The 24,920-nt window shown below is 36.5% G+C and overlaps 1 protein-coding gene across 2 annotated transcripts; it reads left to right on the forward strand.

Annotated features, from left to right (window-relative positions):
* Positions 1–4,509: 4,509 nt before the first annotated feature.
* Positions 4,510–24,645, forward strand: LOC112010536 (inactive poly [ADP-ribose] polymerase RCD1-like). 2 transcript variants are annotated; one of them, XM_065771674.1, is made up of 10 exons: positions 4,510–4,637; positions 4,719–4,752; positions 4,840–4,883; positions 5,289–5,396; positions 18,851–20,105; positions 20,401–20,645; positions 20,972–21,072; positions 22,949–23,134; positions 23,241–23,336; positions 24,314–24,645. In XM_065771674.1, exons 5-10 carry the CDS (start codon positions 18,976–18,978, stop codon positions 24,359–24,361), a joined length of 1,806 nt encoding a protein of 601 aa, XP_065627746.1. In that variant the 5' UTR covers positions 4,510–4,637; positions 4,719–4,752; positions 4,840–4,883; positions 5,289–5,396; positions 18,851–18,975; the 3' UTR covers positions 24,362–24,645. The 2 variants fall into 2 exon arrangements, with proteins under 2 accessions (XP_065627746.1, XP_065627745.1); XM_065771673.1 differs by having other exon boundaries at positions 4,523–4,752.
* The last annotated feature ends 275 nt before the right edge of the window (positions 24,646–24,920 follow it).

Raw genomic sequence — 24,920 nt, forward strand, 5'->3', positions numbered from 1 at the left:
AAATCATTTAATTAATCATTTTAAAATTATAAAAATTAAATATAACTTATCATATTATTTATCAACAATTGCAAATGAGTTTTCATAATTTATATTAAGTATAAATGGGTAGGGAAAAAAGTATAAACAATTAATTAACATTACAAAAACAATGACAATAATATAATTTTTTTTACAACATAATTAATAATACATAATTTAATTGAACTCCTTTCAACTTAGGATTTATATATGAGATTAAATTCAATAAGGACGTAGTGTAAAAGCCTATGTTTACGTCATCCAATAATATTGTGCCACTTCAGATTTTTTTTAAAATAATTTCACATAAAATATTAAACCGTAATACACAATTACTATCTATTTTAGTAGATTAAAACCCNTAGAGAAGTTTAGTTTAGGGTTTTACCTACTGAAATAGGTAGTAATTGTGTGCATTACGATTTAATATTTTATGTGCAATTATTTTAAAAATTTTGACGTGGCAAAATATTATTGGATGCGTAAACATAGGCTTTATACCGCATTCTTATTGAATTTAATCTCTTTATATATTTTCCTTATAAGATCTATTCTAAAATAAAAGGGTGTTAAATTAGATGTTAATGACTTAAAATACAAACTATTCTTTAATATTTAGGCCCGTTTGGTAATGTTGTTCTATAACGTGTTTAAGTGCTATGAAAATAGTGTGAGTGAAAAAGTGTTGTGGAAATACATGCTTATATTGTTTAAACAAGAAAACTATTGTTTAAACAAGCAACCAAACATACCTTAATAAAAAAGTTATATATCATTACCACCAATATTAACACACACACACAAAAAAAAAAAAAAATCAAAAAAACAAAAAAAACAAAAATAAATACAAGGACACATGGCTGCCATGCGTTTAGGTGCATCATCCAAAGTTCCCAATTCCCATGTAACTGCAATTAGTATTATTTTATTTGTTTTTTTTTGCACTTTTGTTGGCTTTAAAACGTAAGCCACATTTAGTATTTTGTATCTTTTTTTCTTAAACTCATCCATTGTTAGTGTTTTATCTCGTGTCATTAATTTTTCTTTTATCTCATTCCTACCTACCCACCCACCCACTCCATTTCCTCATATTAAGGGTATTCTTGTGATACTATAATAGAACTATAATATAATAGTTATCTATGGATTTAGCTATTCAATAGTTTGATTATGTTTTTATTAAAGGAATAATCATTCCTTATGAATATCTATTCTTTAAAATGAGGAATAATTATTCATCTCTAAAATGGTTGAAATAATTATTCCTTAGTAGGTGTATTAATTATCTAAAATTAATATATTCCAAATAAACAAATTTCATATGAACAACAACAAACATGCCCTTAATAAATAAGTTATATATCATTACCAACCAATATTAACACACAAAAGGAAAAAAACATACAAGGACACATGGCTACCATCCCCCCCCCCCCCCCCCCCCCCCCCCCGGGCGATTTCATGCTCTCTTCCACAACTTTACCCAGTATAGCCTTTCAACAATGATTTACGCCATTGTTGCACTGTTGACTTACTACATACTCTGGTTGGACGGTGACCCAAACGCCACCTTCAAAACCTTCGCCACCAAACCAAGGAATCTGCAACCCTACTTTACGACTTGTACTAGTAGGTACCACTTCTCGACCTTTTATAATTGTTAAATTATTGATAATGCTAATAATTGTGTAGTTGATTTGAGGATTCTTAGTTAAACAAAAAAAAAAAAAAAGAAAAAAGAAAAAGAGTGGTGCGCTTGATTTACAATTGGTAATTGATGGTAAGAATTCTTATGAGTTTTGATTTAGGTCAATGAGGTGATATAGCTATTTTAGTATTCTTGTGCAATCGGAACTTGGTAATTGTGTTGATAGCTCTTATGAGTTATAAGTGGTGTAATTGTTATTAGTAGTGACTTTATATTGCATTTAAGCCAAATTAACATGTATGGAAATCAAATCAAAATGTGTAAATTAGTATATCTACTATTATTTACATAGATAATAAAATAAGCTTTTTTACTTCTTTTTTTGTTGTTTAATTTGAATTTTCTAGAAAAAAATGCACAAGTGTGTTATGGTCTATTTGGATTAAGGGGAAAGGAGGGGGAGTAGAGTAGAGTAAAGTAGAATTAACCCAAAATTAGCCTATTTTCAGCCAATTCTACTCTACTCCCCTTCACTCTCCCTCCCTCCCCCGTCAATCCAAACAGACCTTTACTAAATAGAGGAGCCAAAACAAAAGATAATAGTCCTAGTTATTATAGCTTGCAACTCAAGAGCATAAATTTTAGATTTTCACATAGGTGTGGTTGCTAATTTAAAGTAGTTAGTGTGTTCTAGCTCATACAGATAAAAAAAAAAATGTGTCCATCCGTGTACTTTATTGTTACAATGAATTTTTTTTTTTGAAGAAACAAATACACACATATAAGAGAGAGGGAAAATAGTTATAACACAATGACACATTACACCTCTATTCAAAAGCCACAATAACTTTTAACGACTTTTAAGGGAGGATGAGACAAGTTATACTACACATAATACACTCTCTTAAGCAATTTGTTACAATGAACTTGCTTGTAATTTATCATCCATTTTCTTTATTCCTTCTCTCGAGTTTATAATATAGTTAAAATTTGTGTTGCATCTTTATTTTAAGGACCTGATCCAATTTGGTAAAATCTTCAATAGAAAAACTTTCTCAATTGATAAACCGTTTTGTTAATACCACCACTCCCCCTTGGTGCCGTTGTCACTCTATAAGTATAAATACTTGTGGGATGTAGGGGGTAAGGGCCGGGGTTCAAGTTTCCAAAAGGGAACTTTATACATATTTACACTTAGATTAAGTTAGAGTAGAAATTCTATCTCGTATAAACAAAATAAAAATAAAAACCTTTTTGTAAATAAAATTTCCATATCCTTCCATGTGGGAAACATCTTGATTTTGTATAACCTTTAAACATTACACATAACCTTATTACCTAAAATTAGGAGAAATCATAAGAGAAATAACTTTCTCGTGATATAGTACTAGTAACTAACTGTTATATTGTCATAAAAAATGACACTGTTATGATTAGGACTGTCCACCCAACCTGACAAACCGACCAACCCGAGCAACTCGCCCGAATCCGAACCGAAAATCGCCCGAATCAACCACTCCGACGTCAGTTATGGGTTGCGGCCACGGAACCCGACACATTCAAGTCGGTTGGCGGGTTTCCTCCCCCAAAACCCAAGTCACCCGACTCGAGCATAAAACCAAAAACCTCTGGTGATATTCGAAGGATTTTCGACAAACACTTACAAAAACCAGCAGTATTTGGAGTTCTCCAGTGAAGATTACTTGAAATCCCATGAGATCCGATGAGATCCAGCGAGATCTCGTCTTAATCTGGCCAGATCTCGATGGATCCGGCCAAAATAACTCATCGGCGATACAACCCGAAACCCCACGAGTCCAAAACCAACTAGCACTTTGGGTCAGTTTCAAGTTTTGTTTTCACCCACCCGAAAGTTTCGGGTCAAGTTCCGGTCAGGCATAAACCCGACCCGTGGACACCCCTAGTTATGATTTCAAAGTTGAGAGACAAAAAAAGACATAATCATATATAGTTGAAAACTAGTGTTAGCTTGACAATCATGTATCCAAATTGAAGATTGAAAGCTTAACTGTAAACAAGATATTCCACCCCAATGTTGCTTTGAGTGCATTGTTCATATGTTGCATCCTTCTTGTATGTAACTTGGAACTAACACTTTTGGTTTGCACGTATCATCCTAAATCTTTTAGGTATATTTGGTCTATTTTCTTCCTTTGTAGCCCACCATAAATCTTTAAAGATGGAGTTAATTTTCTCGAAAACCTTTTTTAGGTAGCTTAGGAAGGTTATAGAAGAATAATGAGTGGTTGTGTTATGTCTATGTTTGTAATTAGACAAGAAGTTTAAACTTCAACCCTAAGAATGAAAAGGAAAGGTGCGAGATAGATTACACTTTGCCAAAGACCCTCAATAATTTATCATTATAAAGGAGAGCCCATTGATCTTTATGTAAAGGTTGGGGACCCTGAGAGATAACATGATCTAACTCTTGATAAGTATATGAATGAAAATGAGACATGAGGTCCCAGGTTCTACCCTACAGCTCTTTATTCTCTATTTATAATTGCGCATTCATGGTACGGTGGTCACTTCATAAATATAAGTACTTGTGGGGTGTGGAGGATAAGAACCGAGATTAAAGTATCCAGAAGAGAGTTTCACACACACACATATATATATATACTTACATTAGATTAGAATATAATTTATATATTGTACTAAATATATATATATATATATATATAAACTGCAAAACGGCAGCGTATCATTTTCGTAGGATAAAAAAAAATGAAGAAGCTGTAGGAGTCTAGCTGAATGGCTTTTTACTTTTCAGACGACACCGTTGACCTAGTAGCTTGCGATTAATATTCCAAATATAAATTTAAAAAGAAAAAGAAAAAGAAAAAAATGGGACCAAATCTGGAAGAGTGGAGAAGGGAAAGGAATCCGCAGATATTTGTAACGTGTCAATCAAACTGAGAAATGAGAAGTAGATAAATACAAACAGGTACAACAAACTTCAATCAGTGTTGATGCTTGAGCCAGAGAGAGTCTCTTTACCTTCTTAGCCGTTCATCTCTTTTTGTAGATTTCTAGGTCTCATCGACGATTCAAATCCAAAGGTAATTCTCTTAATCTCACTATGATAGCAATTTCAATTCTTTGATTCTTCTAATTTCTCATCGATTTCCATCCCTTTTCTGTGACAGTGTTGGGACTATTTGGTTCACCATGACAAACCTAAAAAATAACTGTAAGAACTGCAATTGTTGTTGTTGTTGTTGTTACTTCATTTCGATGGAAGAGGATTTCAATTTCACTTTTTAATTTTCTATTGGTGAAATTAAAGAGTTTCCACAGGAGTATATATTATTGAAGTCACAGAGTCGTAGTTAGGTTTGTTCGTAAACTGTAATAATTGGATATTTTGTTTTTAGATCCAGAGGTATGCCTATTTTTGATTTCCTACATTTTGGCTTCATGAAGAAATAAGAGTTTAGTCAATCTTTATTTGACTGAATTGACTCAACTATTTGTTAAATTTGAGACAATGGATGTTGCAGGATTGTGGAGGTCTTTTTATATCTAACTGACTGAGTTTATAAGGATGTATGTTAATTTTTGTTTGTCTTGTGATTGATTTGCATTGGTATGCTAGCGGATTGAGAGCTTGAAGAGGGAAGGAAGTAGTTCTGTAATTAGTGACTTGCAGAGATGTTGGGGAGAAAAAGGACTTGCGCAAAATGGCTGTTAACCACAAAATATGGTATGCTTGTATACTTCTATACCATGTGCTAGAATTAGTCTATAGCTATTTGATGATTTTTTCATGCAATGATTGGTCAAATTATTATGCCTTTTTCTCTCTCTACCCTCCTCCACAACACACCCCATAAGGTGCTATTTACTTGAAGTTGATTAAATTCTATCTTAAAAGAGGCGTACTCGCCTCACGCAGGTAGTGTGCTTTTACCTATCAGCATATGTAATTTTGTATATACATTGATGTGTTGGTGTGCACAGCTCCTGCATATGTTAATTTTTGGGAAAATTACACATTTGCTGCTATGATTAAGCCTAATTGTGCATCATTTCCCTTGATGGTTAAATGTTACTCTGAAATCCCCTATGTTTGGGGCCTCCTGCCATAACTAATTGCAAACTTGCATCTTGCAAGCACTTGAGATGAGGGGCTAATAAAATAAATCATCTAATTAGAAATGGTATTAGGTGGCATTAGGTACTCAAGGGTGAAATATTTGTATTTAATCAATAGAGAAAATAAAATCAAGCTTGTTTTAGGATGGGGTATGTGGTCTTGTTAAGGTAAGGCTGGTGATTTGGAGTATGATTCCATCTTTCTTGATGTGGACCCTTTGGGGAGAAAGGAATTCCCACTTTTTCAAAGATATAAATAGAATAGGCTGTGTTTGTTTCGGCTGTAAAGAAATTTGGGAAAACATTTTACACCCTTGATGGTGTTTGGGTAAACATGAAAATACGGCCAAACTGAAAACAAATTCAATTGACCGTAAAAGAAGGTGACGTGGAGTGTAATTAGTTTTACACTTCCAATTTACCTTTAAATCATTTTCCACTCTCACTCACACGGTCACACCTCTGCTAGCTGAAGGAAAGAGAGAGAGAGCTTACATGTGGCTCTAGCCCAAGTTTGTGCCTCCACTCACCGGCTTGGAGTCACCTCCTTCAGACCCACCCAATGATTCGACTGCCTTTACCTTTCTCTTTCTCTCAATCTATTTCTCTCCCACTCTCTCACGATCGGGGCTTAGTTTTGAGAAAGATCATTTTTTTCTTTTTTCTTTTTGTGGTTCTGTTTTTTGTTGATTTGGTTTATATATGGGATTTTCTATTATAATATTTGTTTGGAAGTTGAGAAAATGTGAGAGAATGTGTTTTCTAGAGGATTTTCTAGAACACAACCAAGCCCCTTAAAATATTTTCCAAAGCATTTTTTGGGATGCAACCAAACAACTGAAAATTTTTCACTTGAAAATATTTTATACTTTGAAAACATTTTACATTGAGCTGTACACGGCGTTTTAGTTGCAAAGGCAGTTTAGTGTACATGCGCCAACATCTTTTTTTTAATTTATTTTTTTATGAACATGTGCCAACATCTTTGTCCCATTGGGAAAGTGTTTGGGGTAGCGAAAGACCTAGCGTGCATGTTCTTCATGTGCTTCTGACTGTTCAAGAACTTCAATGCCTGGTGATCAATATACAAGACGACTCGATTAAGCAGAGGGAAATAAGCGCTTTTGCCTTTGTTGAAAGCAAGCAAAGACCCCGGTTACGTCGGCTAGAGCTCCATGATTAGACTCCCTTCTGTACAAACTCAGCAGCAAGGCAGAGAACATCTTAAACTAAACCATTTAAGAAGGATATTACTTCACTTCCGCCGTCACTTCTTCACTTCTCTGATCGATCGATCTGGTACATCCGAACTTTCTTTCTCTGATCGATGGTCTCTTGCCCACCGAAACGACTATTTTAATGATATGCCCTTCGGCCATTCCACCAAGCTTGTGACTCTAGCCTGCCAAGTTTTTTTTTTTTTTTTTTTTTTTTTTTTTTTTTTTTTTTTGTGGTTCTGTTTTTTGTTGATTTGGTTTATATATGGGATTTTCTATTATAATATTTGTTTGGAAGTTGAGAGAATGTGTTTTCTAGAGGATTTTCTAGAACACAACCAAGCCCCTTAAAATATTTTCCAAAGCATTTTTTGGGATGCAACCAAACAACTGAAAATTTTTCACTTGAAAATATTTTATATTTTGAAAACATTTTACATTGAGCTGTACACGGCGTTTTAGTTGCAAAGGCAGTTTAGTGTACATGCGCCAAAATCTTTTTTTTAATTTATTTTTTTATGAACATGTGCCAACATCTTTGTCCCATTGGGAAAGTGTTTGGGGTAGCAAAGTACCACATAAGGTGGTTTTTTTTTTAAATTTTTTTATTGTTTGGGCAGAATCTTTGAATTTCATATTGACCTTTAATAACCTAATGAAGAGGAAGTTAATGGTTTCAATAGATGTATCACGTGCAGTGCGCTATACTTGCACATGATGTGATTCACCGTCCAAATTCCATTGGTGAGTTGGGACAAAATTTGTACCCCGCATATCCGAATGGGGTGTTGAATGTTTGGAATATTTGTCTAATCAATGAAGCCCTACTAAGGAAATGGTTGTGGAGATATGGTGTGGAGAGGGAGGCTTTGTGGAGGCGGGTAGTAGGATGGAAGTAGGGCTGGCGATCCAAGACCAGGACTTGACTAAACTGTTTGACTTGTGGTGAACTAAACTTGCAATTGATTGATCCGATTAGTTAATCGGTTGGCATCGGGTCTCTTACTCTAAAATATGATTACATAAGACCGGGTGGCGGTTCTAGTTTACTACAACTGGACTCCAATCAATCCAACCAAAATTGCCTTCAAGCCACTGTTCTCCTCTTCAAATTTGTCATTTCCTTCGTCAATTTTACCGTTCTCACAATTTGGTGAGATCAACCGTTGTAATCCTCCTTCAATGTTGTCGTTTTTCACTAATATGTCAAGATCCCACCAAATCTGGTGAGATCTCCACCAAATCTGGCAAGATCTCCACCAAATCTAAGGAGATTATGACCAAATAAGGGGATAATGGTCAAATCCAGTGAGTCTTCATTTGATTTTGAAGTTACCACATGCGTTGACGCCACCAAACTTTAGGCAGTCTTGAATTATCCAACCGTTAGACAATTTAGTCCTTGGCGGTTGATGCAAGGTAGTTAAAGGCGAAAGGCGACCTTAAGGTGCTAAGGGCTTATATTGTTTGAGGCGTGAGGCGACCAAAAGGCTCTAGCCCGAGTAAAGTAAGACGTTAAATTCTTAATATATTTATTATACATGTAAACTTAAATCATATGTACCTAGTTGATTGAAATATTATAGTAAATTATTTTTCAGTGTGTTTTTATAAAGGAGTTAGGTCTAACAAATTATTTCAAAATAGTATTAACATGGTTTAGGCTCTATTAGTTATTCAAAGAACGTATTTTACAACAAGCTTCTATATAAATTAATTAATCCAACAAGTTTTACAACATACTTTTGTAAATAAATTTAACTACCAATAGGTTCTATAACATGCCTTTTTAAATTAATAATCTAATAATAAAAATAGTTTTAACAACCACCTTCTATAAAAAATTTAAAATTCACTAAAAAAAAAAAAAAAAACACTTGAGGCTCTTCCCTTAGCGCGTTTTTCATGGCTTAAGGTGGTCGCTATGCTCTCCTAGGCTCTAAAGGTGAGCGCCTCACCTTAGAGCCTTTATAGCGCCTTAGTGGCGCCTCGCCTCGCCTGAGTGCCTAGACGAGCACCCGGCTCGCCTTTGACTACAATGGATTGATGACTTGTATTCCTTGAGGTTGGCGGCAGGTTTCATGATTGCAGATCCAATGTGCTTGGGCTAACCCAAATCCGATCCTAATTGACCCATGGACAGCCCTAATTGGAATTATGGCTTTATTTTGGGGGTGGGGGGTTGGAGCCAAAGTTGTTTCAGAGACATGAGGTTAGCTTTTGGAAGTATATCCAAAGGGAGTTTAGGGGACGATACTAGGTCAAAAATGTGGCTTGATGCTTGGTGTGGTAATGAAACACTGAAAGGAATCTTTCCCTGAGCAGTTTTGACTTGCTTGAGATAAGGAAGCATTAGTGGTGGATCATATGAGATTGCATAATGGCTCAATTCATTGGGAGTTAAATTTTATTCTGGCAGTTCAGGATTGGAATTGGAGTTGTTCTCATCGTTTTTGGACTTACTCTATTCTATAGAAGTGCTAGGTTGTGAAGATGATAGGCTATGCTGGAGGCCCGCTATTAGCTGACTATTTAGAAGGGGTTTGAACTTATTGTAGAGCTTTAGCTCATGAGTTGTTTCCTTGGAAAAACATATGGAAGCCTATAGCACCAACAAAAGTAGCATTCTTTCTCTAGGCAGCTTCCTTGGGGAAAATTTCTAACAACATAAAACTTGTGACAGCATAATTTTATTCTCGTTAGTTGGTGTTGTATGTGTAAAGTGATGGAGAGACAGTGGATTATTTGTTATTACACTGCTCTATTGCCAAAGAGTTATGGGATATGGTCTTTGCTCTTTTGGGGTTTAGTGGGTGATGCCAAAGAGGGTTGCCGATTTACTAGCAAGTTGGCAAGGTTGTTTTGGGCAGTGGGCATTGCAATAGGGAGACTTGGAAGGCCATTCCTCATTGTTTGACGGGTGAGTTTGGATGGAGAGAAATGTAAGAAATTTTGTTGAGTGTGAGAGGTCGACTTTTGATTAGATGATGCTGATGAGAACTTTGTTCAAGTGGTTATCACCTTTTGGGAATTTTTTTTTTCCTCAAATTTGGAGTCTATTGAATATTGTTCTTTAAATCATAGTTGTATTTGCATCCAACATACAACCTGTGGACTTGATGATTTTTTTTTTGGCAAATAAGTAGAGAGAATTTGCTTCTTCATTGCCCCATAGTCCAAGAGTTGTGGTACTTTTCACTTACTGCTTTTGTGGTGGGGTGAGTGATGCCAAGGCTGGTGATGGATTTGATGTTTTTCTTGGAGGGGAGTGTTTAGGTGTCTTTATAATCGTTAGTTTTTTAGGCTACTCATTGTATCATGTGGACCATTTGGAGAGATATATATCGTAGGATTTTGAAGGTGAAGAGCAATCGACACAAGATACTGAGAACATTTTTCTAAGAACTCTATGAATATTGTACTATGATTGGGGGAGTTTCTTCTTGTTTCTCTATACTTGAATTTTTGGATCGTATGGATGTTCATTCTTAATTCTTTCGGAAGCTCATTGTTTTGAACTCGTTATGATTTTGTAGATGGCATGTCTTTTATTTTATTATTTTATTATTTTATTATTTTATTTTTTGGGGAGCATTCCATAGTATACTCCCTATGTGTTGCGGTTTCTTCTTTTTTTCCCCATGACCTCGCTACCTCCTCCTCCCTCTCTCTTCACCTCCTCAACAGCCATCTTCATACTTCCTTCAACCTCCTTCCCACCTACCATTGCTTTTCCCTCCACTGGACCACCACCCCAATTCCCTTTCTTATTTCCACCACCTTTTGGCTTCTACCCTTGTCCTCCATTGTTTTCATGCCCCCTACACATTTTGTCCCTTGGCCAGACTAACATTCCTCAACTAGTACATAGTGACCTTCACTGTTGCAATCGCTCAACCTGCAACCATTTCAACCACCTTCACAAGTAAATCCACCCCAACCACCTCAACCACTGCACAAATAAACTCACCCCAGCATTAACACTTGGAAAACATTTTGAAAAATCCTATTCCTATTCCTAAAGGAAATGAATTAGGAGGTAGCAAAGGGAATTTTCGTATTGATGCAAAGCATTTTTCTTTATCTTTTGATGGTGGGCAACCATACCCTTACGCCATTCATGAGAGTAAACGTAGTGTTAAAAGTTCCATTTGGGTAGGGAAGACAAGACTGGGACAACCTTAAGAAGATGCAATTTTGCTGCAGGTTGAATAAAGCTAGGTTTTTGTGTGGAAATAGCAGAGTATCACAGTGGAGTCAAAAGAGGACGTATCATGATTCTCGAAGGTTCCAATCGGTCTGGTAAGTTTGCCTTTGAGAGAGGTGCATTGCTTCTTTTTTGGTGAAAATCCAACTTAGGCAATGGTGGTGAACCTGGACAGTGCTATGGGTGGTGGGTCGGAATTGGGAAAATCCCAACAATAATGATAATTTGCAGAAGTTAAGGAATTTTCAAAATTCTGGAAACTCGTCGGTAAAGAAAAGGATTTATGGTGGATATGGTGAAGCTTTTAGACACCAAGTCTCTTTAAAAAATGGAAGAGCTATATTTCAGTAGCATACTTGGCTTTGAAAACTACTAAGCTTAAGGATGGAAAACCTGTGGTGTTTTGGGCTGGCACTAATGCCACTCAATGGGTTGTTAAGAGTAAAACTAGGCCCGAGACTCTTAAAAAAATTGGGCTTGATGTTCGTGGTAGTAATATAGAGGCCCACTCTTCAATTTATATTGACCCAAAGGCAGAACTCCCATAGCCGTAGCCTCGCTTGATAGTTTGTGTAACCAACAGTATTGTGAGGCTAAGGGTTTAACCTGGGAGGTGGGTTTTGGCATAGGGGTAGGTTGGAGCTCCCAAGAGACGGGAGAGGGTTCTGATGGATAGGGGGAGGGGGTGTTGGGTTTTGGCTCTTCTGAAGGCATGGTGGTGGCGCTCGGGTTAAACTCAATGAGTTGACGACCTAGAGGTCGTGACTGTTGCGGCAGCATTTGATCTCTTTATTGCTCTGCTATTGGTTACGGTGGTCGATGGGCGGGCTGATATGCAGTTTTAAAAATTTTGAGGAGTCCTAACTTGTTTTCTCCTTATTTTGTTCATGATGGGTTTGATCAATGAGTTTTGAGTTATTTTTACTTCCTTGGGCTCGAAGTGATTTTGATACAAGTAAGTTTTTGTGTGGGGTGAAGGAGAATGTGACTTTGGATTGTGCATCTTTCTCTTGTTGGGATCCCAAAGATGATAGTGAGATAATGTTAGCAGAGGAAGTTGAAGAGGGTGAACTTGGGGAGGCTGAGTTGGTGCCTTCGAAAGGGGGGTCTCTAATGATGAAAGTTTTTAGTGAACTTGTGGGTTTCCCAATTGTGAAGCGTGAGGAACAATGTTTGGCTCCCTTTTGCATACTTGAGCTAGAATGCCTTGACTTAGTAAAAGTTGGTTAATATTGGACCTATCAATGTAGGTTAAAAGAGGATTAGGGAGCTAAAAGGGTTGATTTCTATAGTTAATTATGATGGGCATTCTACTTAAGGTAGTAGGGGCAAAGGTTCCTTTGAATGGGGTAGGATCAATTAGTGGTTACCCATGAAGCGAATTTGATCACGGAATGTTAGGGGGTTAAATAATTCCCATAAGAGGGATGTTGTGAAGAATTTACTCTAAGGAGTGGAATTTTGATATTGTTTGCATCTGGGAGACTAAATTGGACTATTCAATTGATTGGGTTGCTTTAAATGCTGATCACACATCTGAGGCGTGTTGGCAGTTTGGGATTGAAGGGCTTTTGTGAAGATTAATGCAGTTGTGGGTTAGTTTTTAGTAATTGTATTTTTGAAGGGTGTAGTGGATGGTTTTGAATGGGCTTGCACGAGAGTGGTCCTTCTTTGTCTGGGAGGCAACAATGAGACTTAAATGTAATCATCTGAGTGAGAGGCTTGGCTGTGATTCTTTTAGTTCAGCCATGTTTGCATTCTCAGATTTTATTGAAAATTGTAACTTGGTGATTTACTTGGTTTAGGAATTCCGATGCACCATCTATGTCCAAAATTATTGGACTTTGATATTAGTGGATTGGGAAGATCATTTTGTGGATGTGACTTAGAGAGTTCTTCCCCATGTTGTTTCAGATTATTGTCCTCGTATGGTGGAGGCTGGTGGTGTTAGTCCCTGTGTTGTGCTTTCAAATTTGAAAATATGTGGCTGAAAGTAAAGGGATTTGTTGGGAAAATTCAGCAGTGGTGGAATGGGTATCACTTCATAGTCTCTCCAAGTTTCATTGCTACTAAAAAATTGATGGCACTTAAGGAAGATTTGAAGAAGTGGAATAAAGAATTTGGGGATTTGGCCTTTAGGAAGAAGAGTTTATTGACCGAGTTAATGGGTTTGGATGCTAGAGAAGAGTCATAGGGTCTTTCGCATGAGGAAAAAATTTGTAGAACTTTGCTTAAAGGTGAAATTAAGTAATTGGCATATCTGGAGGAGATTTTTCGGAGACAAAAGTCCTGTGCACTATGGTTGAAAAAGGGGTATAACAATACCCATTTCTTTCATAGATTGGCTAACTCATATAGAAGGGCTAATTATGTTATCGGCATTGAGGTGGATGGTGTGATTTATGAGGATGAGACTATAATGCGTACTGGAGTAGAACGATTCTATCAAAAATTGTATCAGGAGATGGATACTTGGTGCCCTATTGTGGATGAGTTAGATTTGCGTGTACTAAGGTGGATGTGAGTGTACTAAGGTGGATGAGAGGCATATGCTTGAGAGAGAGTTCACTAGAGATTAAGTCCGTCAAGTGTTGCAAGAGATGGAGGGCAATAAAGTCCTTGGCCTAGATGGGTTTACCATAGCTTTCTTTCAAAAATGTTGGAGGGAGGTGGAAGGAGATGTTATGGCTTTCTTTGAGCATTTCCACATGCTTTGTGTTTTTGAGAGGTCTCTAAATGCCTCCTTCCTAGCCTTAATTCCCAAGAATCATAATGCATTGAATATCAATGATTACTGGCCTATTAATTTTGTGGGTAGTGTGCAAGAAAGTTAATTTCGTACCGTACCGACCAGTACCGCTGAAATTTGCTGTACTGGTGCTTAGGCCAGTACAGAAATGCTCTTGTTTTGTTTCGGTTTAAATACCGGCTGAACCGAAGCCATTTCGGACATACTGGGATAAATACCGGATTTCGGCCAGAAAATAGATACCAAGTGAAACAAAAAAACTTAGAAAACCCCCTAAATTTCAAGATCCACCTCCTCACTCTTACCTCGGTTTTTTCTCCTCTTCTTCGTATTTGTCTCTGCTATGCATTTCTTCTTTTCCTGTGTTTCTCCGGCCTCTGTTTCTATAGCCCCTTCATCTTCTTCATTTATTTCTCAATGTGTCTGTCTCTCTTTTTTGTTTTGGTACACTCACTTGAAAGTAGAAACTAAGTAGTCAATCAAGAAGCAAGTGACAAGACTCAAAGCAAAACGTGTGGAGGTGAAAAAAGAATAAATTAAAAAAAAAAGGAAACTTATAATGAAAAACTAATGGGCTACAACTGTAAGCAAGATGTGTGGAGGTGAAAAAAAGAATGGAAAAAAAAGAAAAAAAGAAATCCTAATGAGTTAGGACTTCTAGGAGTTGATTTGGTGGGTTTAGGAATTGGAAAAACTATGCATTTAAAAAAAAAAGTTATTGGTTAACGTAAATCATTTCAATTTTTTTAAAGGTTCATTTCCTCCCCCCCCCCATTGATTGGGTGGGTTTAGGAATTGGAAAAACTATGCTTTTAAAAAAAAAAAGTTATCGGTTAACGTAAATCATTTCAATTTTTTTAAAGGTTCATTCCCCCCCCCCCCTCCACCCCACAACAAAAAAGTATATCAGTCTATCAATTCTATCCGTTAGTCTTTAAATATTTAGGAGCTTTTAATATATCAATTATTAAGGGGAGAGAGTAGTGAGTTAAGGAGAATACAAGAGTGCTGAAAAAAAAGATATTGACAAGGTAGAAGAGATATGAGTAAAAAAAATATGAATATTTGTTTTAGTAACTTATTATAATTTTTAAAATATATATGTAGCGGTAACTCCGAAATGGTACACCGGTATTGATTGGTATCGAAATATTTCGTTTCTCTGACCAAACTGGTACGACCTTTGGTACAAAATTGACTCTCTTGGTAGTGTGTATAAGTTGCTGTCTAAGGTGTTGGCTACTAGACTGAGGGTAGTATTAGAGAAACTCATTTCAGAGGCTCAAAATTATTTTGTTGGAGGTAGGCGGATTTTAGATTCAGTACACATTGCTAATGAGTGACTGGATAGCAAATTGAAGAGCCGTGGTTTGGGTGTGATTTGCAAATTAGAAAAAGCCTATGGTCACGTGAATTGGGATCTCTATTTTATCTTTTGGGGAGAGATGATGGAGGATGGATTAAGAGACGTGTCACCACTGTTTGCTTCTTAGTTTTGGTTAATGTATCCTTTGCTGGTTTGAGACAAGGTGACCCCTTTTTCATCTCTTTTGTTTCTTCGAATCATGGAGGTTTTGAGCAGGGTATTGAATAAAACTGAGGAGAGGGGCTTAATATGTGGCTTTCATGTAGGGCTTAATAGTTCAATTGGAGTTAGTGTTTCACTTATCTTTTTTCCTTGTGACACCATAATGTTTTGTGATGCTTCCAGGGAACATTTGTTTTCCATCAAAATGGCTCTGATATGTTTTGCAGCTGTTACTGGATTGATGGTTAATGTGGGGAAAAGTGAAATTGTTCCTATTGGAGAGATGAGTAACTTGGATAATTTAGCAAGTATTCTTTGTTGTAGGGTGGATAGTTTTGCCAACGAAATATTTGGGAATGCCTTTGGGTGCTCCGTTTAAGGCAACCTTTATTTGGAATTGCATTTTGGAGAAGATGGAAATGAAATTTTGGGGTTGGAAGCAGCTCTACTTATCAAAGGGAGGTAGACTCACTTTGTTGAAGAGTACTAGCCTTCCAACATTCTTCTAATCTTTGTTTACCATCCCTAAATCTATGGCTAATAGATTGGAAATAATTCAATGATATATATCTGGAATGCACGGATGTGGCTCTAGAGGAGCCGCATCCGCGTCCGATGTAGCGACGCGGGAGGGACGCCGCAAACCGCGCGTCGGGCCACGTGCTGCCACGGGGTTTCCCTGACTCGCGCTGACGCGACTCAAAGCGGGCTGACTCGGGCCTTATCAGCCGAAACTGCTGAAATGGTTTGTTTAAGCTCCGAAATTGTCGAGTAAAGGCCGAAATTCAAAAAAAAAAAAAAAAAAAAAGGTTACCAGAACTTGAAAGTTGAGCAACTGGAATCTATGCTGGACTGGATGGATTTGAATAGCAGATAGTGTGGTTGCTTTGGTTGAGAAGAACAAGTGTTCCATTGTTGCTGATAGTGAAAACTCCAGAAGGATCTGTGACTGGGCTGTTCTGGTTCGCTATTCACACAACTACGCCCGGGGTCTTCTTGTACCATATGCCCAAGTACCAGCTCTTGTTGTTGCCTGAAGAGAAGAAGCCTAGCCCAAAAACTAAATCTAAATCCTTGCTTATTTAACTTTATTCTGTATATTTCTCTTGAATTTTTGCTCTCTGTTTTTTATGATTTCTCTCTTTCAAATTGCTTAGAAATGAATTGGGTGTCAGAAAATTTGTGTGCTTGCTGTGTTTTTTTGCTTGTTTTTTCGGTTTTTGTGGGAGTTAAAAGGTTTTGTTATTAATATGGTTGCTGTGATTTACAAATTTTTAATATGGTCCTCTCTCTCATTGGACCAACTGGACAGTATTATTATCTACTATTGCTCTTAAATTTGGTATATTTTATATAATGTGAAAAAGTATGCTTAGCAATATATTAAAAATATAAATAAAAATATTTTTAATAATTTTTTAATCGCGAGTCCGCCGCACCCACACCACCTTTTTCAAAAATTTCGGAGTCCCGCACCCACCCAAGTCTCGAAACGCACCCATGCTTCATATATATATATATATATATATATATGGGGGCATTAGAGGAGGGCTTAAAATACTCCTTGGTGGCCTGGGACAAGGTTTGTTACCCGTTGATGCGAGTGGTTTGGGGTTAGGAGGATGTGTATTTCAAGCATTGCTAGGGAAATGGTTATGGAGGTTTGGGCAGTTTAAATTCTTATTTATGGCGAAGGGTTATTGCCACTAAATATGGGGAAGACAAGGTGGGGTGGTATAAGAGCATGATGGGATAGATTTTCTCAACATTTGGTTCTTGAAGTTGGAGAGGGTAATCATACTCTTTTTTGGCATGATCGGTGGGCCTCTTAAGCTTCTTTACCCTGATATTTTAAGCTTTTATATATTTTGAGCCACTAGTTGGATGGGGATTATAGGAGTTGGAATCTGAGACTTCACAGAAATTTTCATGATTGGGAATTAGTAGTATTCTCTTTTCTTGATTATATTTATTCTCGAGTTCCAAGGGGTGAGGGGAGTGACAAGTTGCGTTGGTGTCTCAAAGGAAGTGTTCAGTTCAATACCCGGTCTTTTTGTCAAGAGATTCAGGGTACTACTAATTCCCCATTTCCGTGTTAGGGTATTTGGTCCATTAAGGTTCCTAAAAGGGTTGTGTTCTTTATGTGAACAGCAGCTCTAGGTTGGATCCTCATGATAGATAATCTTATGAAGAGGGGATTGTCATTAGTGAATTGGTGTTGTATGTGTCAAAGTAATGGGGACTCAATGGATCACTCTTATTTCATTGTGAGGTTGCCCGTGCTTTGTGTGGTGTGTGTTTTAGATATTTGGGATTCATTGGGTCATGCTAGGTTTTGTTGTGAGGTGGTTGTTTTGTTGGAGGAATTGGTTCAGAAAGCATTGCTCCGATATTTGTAACATGGTACCGGGTTGTTTGATGAACTTGTTTGGAAGGAGTAGAATTGTCGTTTGTTTGAGGAACTCAACCTATTTAACCATATTAATAAATGAGTTATTTTGTTTGACAGAATACATTACCCGCATATTAATGAAAGTGTTAAATTGTTTGACAGAATACATTACCCAAAAATTGATCTGGTTAACATGCTTTCATATTTTATATATATACATAAATAGTTACAAATATAACTTATGAAAAAAAATAATAATAATAGTAACAAATATAAACAATTAGATTCTATAGAAAGCCTATTTGATAATATATTTTTTTTATAAAAAAGTTTCTCAGTTCATATTCAATTAAAGTTAAATGAAAAATTATTAACAAATTTTCATCTAAATTTAGAAACGAACAATCAAAGAATAGTGGTTGAGTAGGAAGGAAGAAACTGAGAGAGTGAAAGAGGCAAAGAATGGTTGTAGAAATGAATTGCGGGGGGAGGGGTGCATTTACCAATGTAACATTAAATTTTTTTAATTGCTCAATTTTCTATGTGAAATTCATGTTGATATTGAATTGGAAGTTATCCTCACACCCATTGGGTTCTGAACCCATGAAACCACACTCCCACTACGTTCTTATGGGGAAACAAGGTATCATTTGAACTAAGCTCCTTGGTTTTGTATATAGTGCATTTTTTCCAGATTGTTTATTGTTCTTTTTTTTTTTTTCTTTGTTTATCTCATAGTATTAGTATCTATTCCTGAGATATTTGGAATTCAATTTTTGATGTTTCATTTTCATTTGAGTTGAAATTATATTTTATCACACGGTTATTATAAGATAAGGCTCTAACCTACTACTCTCTGCACAAAAAAAAGAAAAGAAAACCCTCATAAAAGAATATCTTCTTTTTTGCAAGAAAATTTTGACTGAGATATGTTCATGTGAGAAATGAGAAGTGATTTCTTTTTTTCAGGTTTTGCAAAATCCTTTTCTGTTGATTGGGTCCTCCATCCCAGATATTCAAGTGAAGACTTGTACATTACTTTTATAGTTAGTGTTTAGGATCTACTTTGTGAATAGTGATAGTTCTTGTAGATAATGGAAGCAAAGTGGGCCCAAGTACTGGATGATGGGGCAAGAAATGTTGTCTGTTTGGACAGGAAAAGGGCAGCTCGATGCACAAAAAAAATAGTTAGAGTTTGCCAACAAGTGTCGTCACAACGATCTGGCTTGAACTTATCTTTTGGCAGGGTTGGTAAGCGTAAGAGATCAGATTCATGCAAAAGTCAGCATGGATCATGCTCGAAGAGATCTTTACTTAAAAACTATATGAATTTCAGTAAAAGTGGGCTTCCTCAACGATTTTTGTATTATCAAAACGGTGAGTGGACTGATTATCCTCAAGACATTGTGGAGTTGGTCAGGAGACATTTTCACTTGAAAAATGCGGCAGTGAATGTGGAGTTCAATGGCTGCCATTTATTGCTTGATATTTTGTATATGATTGAATTGGAGTTGAAAACAGGTTTACAGAAGTACATTGCTTGGATTGATGAAGCAGGATGTTGCTTCTTTCCAGAATTCCCCTCTTGTGTTAGTGAAACATGTGAGTTCTGCCAATCTAAGTTAGAGGATGATGCAACTGTTTCATTACTGGAGCCAAATGAGATGCCTGACATCAAGTTGCAGCTTGAGATTGGATTAACTGAAGTGAATAGTTCGAATTCAGAGGAATGTGTTGAAGAGTCAAATGTTCGTGCTAAGCGGAATAAAGTTGAACTAAAATCTGTTAGTAACTGTGAGGATCTGGAAGTCAGTGACAATGATAATCGAACTTCAGATGTCAGTTCACACAAGTCTAGGGGGAAAAATCAACAAATTGCTGAAAATAAAACAACTAAGTATGTAGTTATGCACGAAATGCTGGACTTTGATACCGTGAAGGACAAGTTTGTTACGGGCATGGGTTCATCTGTAAGTGCAAATATACTAGAGGTCAAGTGCTGCTCTAGTGATTTGTTGCAAACTCGGCTAGAGCTATTTGAAAAGCAGGTTGAAATAACCAAGAAGAATCGTGGCAATCCAAATGTCCAATATGGCTGGCTAGCTGCTACTAAAGATGCTTTATCTAGTATCATGACATATGGGCTTGGGCACGGTGGACACAAAATGATGTCCTCATATGGCATTGGAGTTCACCTTGCACCATTAAACTATTCGCATATAAGGTCAGTATTACACCCACACCCACACACACACACACACACACACACACGAAACTCCCTTGGAAATATGATCTACATTTGAATTACAATGAATATTTATAATGAAGATTATGACTGTTGTACAAGGTTTGAGCACATGGGAAATTATTTTTCTAATACAGGTTTTGCCACCCCCTTTCCTCTCTATTTATATTTTGGGAAGCCCTTGGTCTTAACTCTACCAGATGGATAATCATATTTCTTTGAGTTGTGCTTATTTTTTTCTTTTGGGAGGACTCAACTCTTGTTTTCTTTACAGTGCAAGTTATTGTGATGATGACGAAAATGGGATAAGATACGTAGTGTTCTGTTGTGTGATATTGGGAAATGTGGAGGTTGTCAGTCCTGGATCTGTACAATGTTGTCCCAGTACTGAAAACTTCGATAGTGGAGTTGATAGCCTTCAAAGCCCACATCATTATATAGTTTGGAATATGAATATGAATACCCATATTTTTCCAGAGTTTGTTGTCAGTTTCAAGATGTCTTCCAGTGCTGATGGTGGTATGTTTTTCTTTATTTCCTTTTTCTTGTGTTTAATGTATTATCTCTTTGGAGAACTTTGGAAATGATCTTGTATACCTTATATACACGTGTAGCAGTTCATCTTGATTTTTGAATCTTTTTTATATGGGACACAGACACACAGTCAACCTGGCCAAAAACGGCTAGGCAGATTATGTACATTGTACTGTTTATTATGAGTCTGAGCCATGTCTTTGTGGAGGATATATGGAGACCTTAATTTTTCTTAGCTGCTTTTAGTAAGTTCTAATATTTTGAACTTCCTTTGAGTAATGCACCATGAGAACTCTCTGATTTTATGGCAGGATGTCTTGTTGCTAAAGAAAATAGAATTGATGTTTCGGGAATTACTACTTGTGAGGGGCCTCAAAGCCAAGTGCAGTTGTATCGCTCTCCAGTTGTATCAGTAAGCTTTTTTGCAGGCTCTTTATGTATTTTATTCTTTGTTGGCCATTTTGTTTTGTTAGCAGCGATCCTTGATAGGGAGCATATATACGTGGGTTTTCTTTGTCATGTGTACCATTCAACTGGTAAAATGACAATTTAGTGTGATTGGTGCGAAAAAAGAAAATGAAAAGAGTTAGATGCTACCCAAGCCTCTATTATAAATGTCAATTTAACAACTCTTTAATCTTATCCAAACTTTCAGTTCAATTATTTCAGCATAAAATGTTTTTAGCTGCAGACAGTTTCAAGGAAAATTGATTGTTTTCCAATGTGTGGTGGTGTTCCTGAAAATGCCAAGGGAAACATTTTTTGGTGTTTGGATAAATAAAAAAAATCACTATCGTTCCTTTTTTTTTTTGTATGGATATTAAATAACGACTTTAATTTGACACTTTAAAATGTTAATACAAATCAACTAAAGTCAATCTTAAAGTAATAATGCAACAACAGATAAAAACCCGGGAAAAATATACAAAATCCCATTGTGGTTTCCCCTAAAAGAGTGGAACCTTCAACCTTGGGGTTTTTGAGTGTAACCATAAACCCCCTTTGTAGGAGTGTAACACTATCAACTGAACTTACCAAAAATAAATACCAGGGAAAAATGTACAATACCCCATTGTGGTTTCCTCTAAAAGCATGGATCTTCCTTGAGGTTTTGAGTGTAATGTTTCAATCGGTGGAGTTTTTGAAGTTCAATCTTATTATAGGGCATTACAACCCATACTACTTGTGAGGGGCCTCAAAGCCAAGTGCAGTTGTATCGCTCTCCAGTTGTATCAGTAAGCTTTTTTGCAGGCTCTTTATGTATTTTATTCTTTGTTGGCCATTTTGTTTTGTTAGCAGCGATCCTTGATAGGGAGCATATATACGTGGGTTTTCTTTGTCATGTGTACCATTCAACTGGTAAAATGACAATTTAGTGTGATTGGTGCGAAAAAAGAAAATGAAAAGAGTTAGATGCTACCCAAGCCTCTATTATAAATGTCAATTTAACAACTCTTTAATCTTATCCAAACTTTCAGTCCAATTATTTCAGCATAAAATGTTTTTAGCTGCAAACAGTTTCAAGGAAAATTGATTGTTTTCCAATGTGTGGTGGTGTTCCTGAAAATGCCAAGGGAAACATTTTTTGGTGTTTGGATAAATAAAAAAAATGACTAACGTTCCTTTTTTTTTTGTATGGATATTAAATAACGACTTTAATTTGACACTTTAAAATGTTAATGCAAATCAACTAAAGTCAATCTTAAAGTAATAATGCAACAACAGATAAAAACCCGGGAAAAATTACAAAATCCCATTGTGGTTTCCCCTAAAAGAGTGGAACCTCTTTGAGGTTTTGAGTGTAATGCTTCAACCTTGGGGTTTTTGAGTGTAACCATAAACCCCCTTTGTAGGAGTGTAACACTATCAACCGAACTTACCAAAAATAAATACCAGGGAAAAATGTACAATACCCCATTGTGGTTTCCTCTAAAAGCATGGATCTTCCTTGAGGTTTTGAGTGTAATGTTTCAATCGGTGGAGTTTTTGAAGTTCAATCTTATTATAGGGCATTACAACCCACTAATCCGCAATCTTTTCCATGGAAGTCATTGTGGAAATTGAAAGTACCTACAAAGGTTAGTTTATTCCTTTGGATAGCAGGGTTGGGAAAATTTTTGATTGTTGATAATTTGTGGAGGTGGTGAGTGCTTGTGGTGGATTGGTGTTGTATGAGTAAGGGAATTTGGGAGACTGTTTGTCACTTCCACATTGCCCTATAGCTCGAGAATTGTGGAATATGATGTGTTCACTATTTGGGGTTGAATTTTTAAGTCTCTATCCTGCAGGAGAATTGTCAACCATTTCCAGAGCTTGGGAAGAAATGCCAAGAAAAGATTGTGACCCTTGGTTCAAATTCTTCGAAGGCTCCCAAATCACCATGGATGCCTTTTGGCAAGTTGTTTGAAGTTATCTCAAAAGAAACATCTCCTAAAGATATGGAGTTGGTGAACATTCATTATCAACAATTCAAGGTTAGTAATTATTTTTAAAGGATGTATTATACATCATTGATTATAGTTCTTCCTTTAAAAAAAAATTATAATTGATTATTTTCTTTCTTTGTTGGTATTTCATCAGAGCAATAAGATTAGTAGGGAAGATTTTGTTAAAAAGTTGAGATGGATTGTTGGGGATACGTTGTTGAGGTCCACCCTAATGGGTCTTCAGTGCAAGGTATGGTTCGTATTTTTGTATATTATTAAGCACTAGCCACTTTTGCCTGATTTGAGCTCCATAGCTGTAATTTTGGGATCTAGTTACCGTAGACTGTGTGTAAAATAGAATACCCAGACAGTCACAAACATTTATTTGCATGCACAGACGGATCCTGCTATATCTAACATTGAACCAGAACCGATTTAAAAAAGAAAAAAAAGAAAGTAAAAGTGAAACGTGTCAGTTTGGGTGGCAGGTTTTTTAAATAATAGTCCTACGTCACATTTTTGTTCTTGAGTCATCATATTGGTTTATTTAATTTATTTTTTGGCTAGGTTATATATATATTCTCATGTTATTGATACTCTCCTTCGTCCTTCCCCCTCCCCCCTGCGACCTGAACAAAAAGAAAAAGTAGACGGGTGTTAGCCACTTTAGCGACACTGTATTTGGCTAAAGCATTTAGATTAACCACTGAATGCCTGAGGTACTAGCCACCATTTAGAGTGCATAGTTTGCATGGAGTCGATGGATATGATTGTATAGTGATGGGTCTGTAAAACATTCTCTCTCATAATTAGTTTGGAGTTAAATATAAATTAAAAAAAAAAATGATTTGGGAAGGGGTGGTTTTCAGTTTGCTCAATATTAGGGTTTAGCTGGAAAAAAAAAGGTTTAGAATGACTCAACTGGCACTTCCTCCCTTTGGAAGTATTCAAGACCCATGCACGTGTAACTTATTTATTAAAAAAAAAAAAAAATTAAGACTGTTGGCGGGCAGGGGGTTTTCCTTTTTCTTTTTGGCTTCCTGGGTAGTTGTCACTTATTTGTTAATGATGGTTTGTTTCTTGCCATTTTTATTTATTTATTTCTGTAGCCGTGTCAATGTTGTGTAAAGACTCTTCTTGCTTATTTATGATTCCCGAAGTTTCATTAAGCATTTGTGACTGATCATAAAATTTAAAGTCGCATTTTATCCCTGGTTATGTTTGCAGCCGCCAGTAACATGCACCTTGAAAACGCCAAAGCAGGAGCCAGAATAGGGCTCACTTCTGATTGTTATTGGGGCTTGCTATATGATGCCTGGTAATCACTTATTTTCTGCTTTTGCCCTAATTTGTCGATATGTTGTTGTGAACTATTTAATATAAAGTTCAAAAAAATTGCCATAAGTGCTTTGTTTTTATTTTTATTTCTTCCTTTAAGCTGTTTTAGGTTTAGGGAACCTGTGAATTGGTATTGTAGTTTCAAGGGTTCCTGAATTAAATTGTGAACATTTGGCCTCACTTTCATAATAAATGGTCAAGTTTTTGGCTGGATTACCAAATCTAGGGTCTGCATCATTTGCCATTGAAATTTTATTAAGAAGGTTTGGAAATTGAGTTGACTGGTAAAAAGCGTGCTGCTGTTGATTTTTGTAAAATAAACTCTTGTTATTGCTGGGAGATTGCACCTTGGTGCAATGCGTCTTCCACCAAAACAAATTGGTCGCGTATTTGAGTCTGAGAATCAGACCCTCCAAAAAAGTTTGGGGGTGAAGTTGTTTGCTAATCATCTCTCATAGATCCTACAAAAGTGGGAGTTTTGTGTAGTGTACAACCT

Source organism: Quercus suber, unplaced genomic scaffold (assembly GCF_002906115.3).
Source record: "Quercus suber isolate HL8 unplaced genomic scaffold, Cork oak 2.0 scaffold_47, whole genome shotgun sequence".
Lineage (NCBI taxonomy): Eukaryota > Viridiplantae > Streptophyta > Magnoliopsida > Fagales > Fagaceae > Quercus > Quercus suber.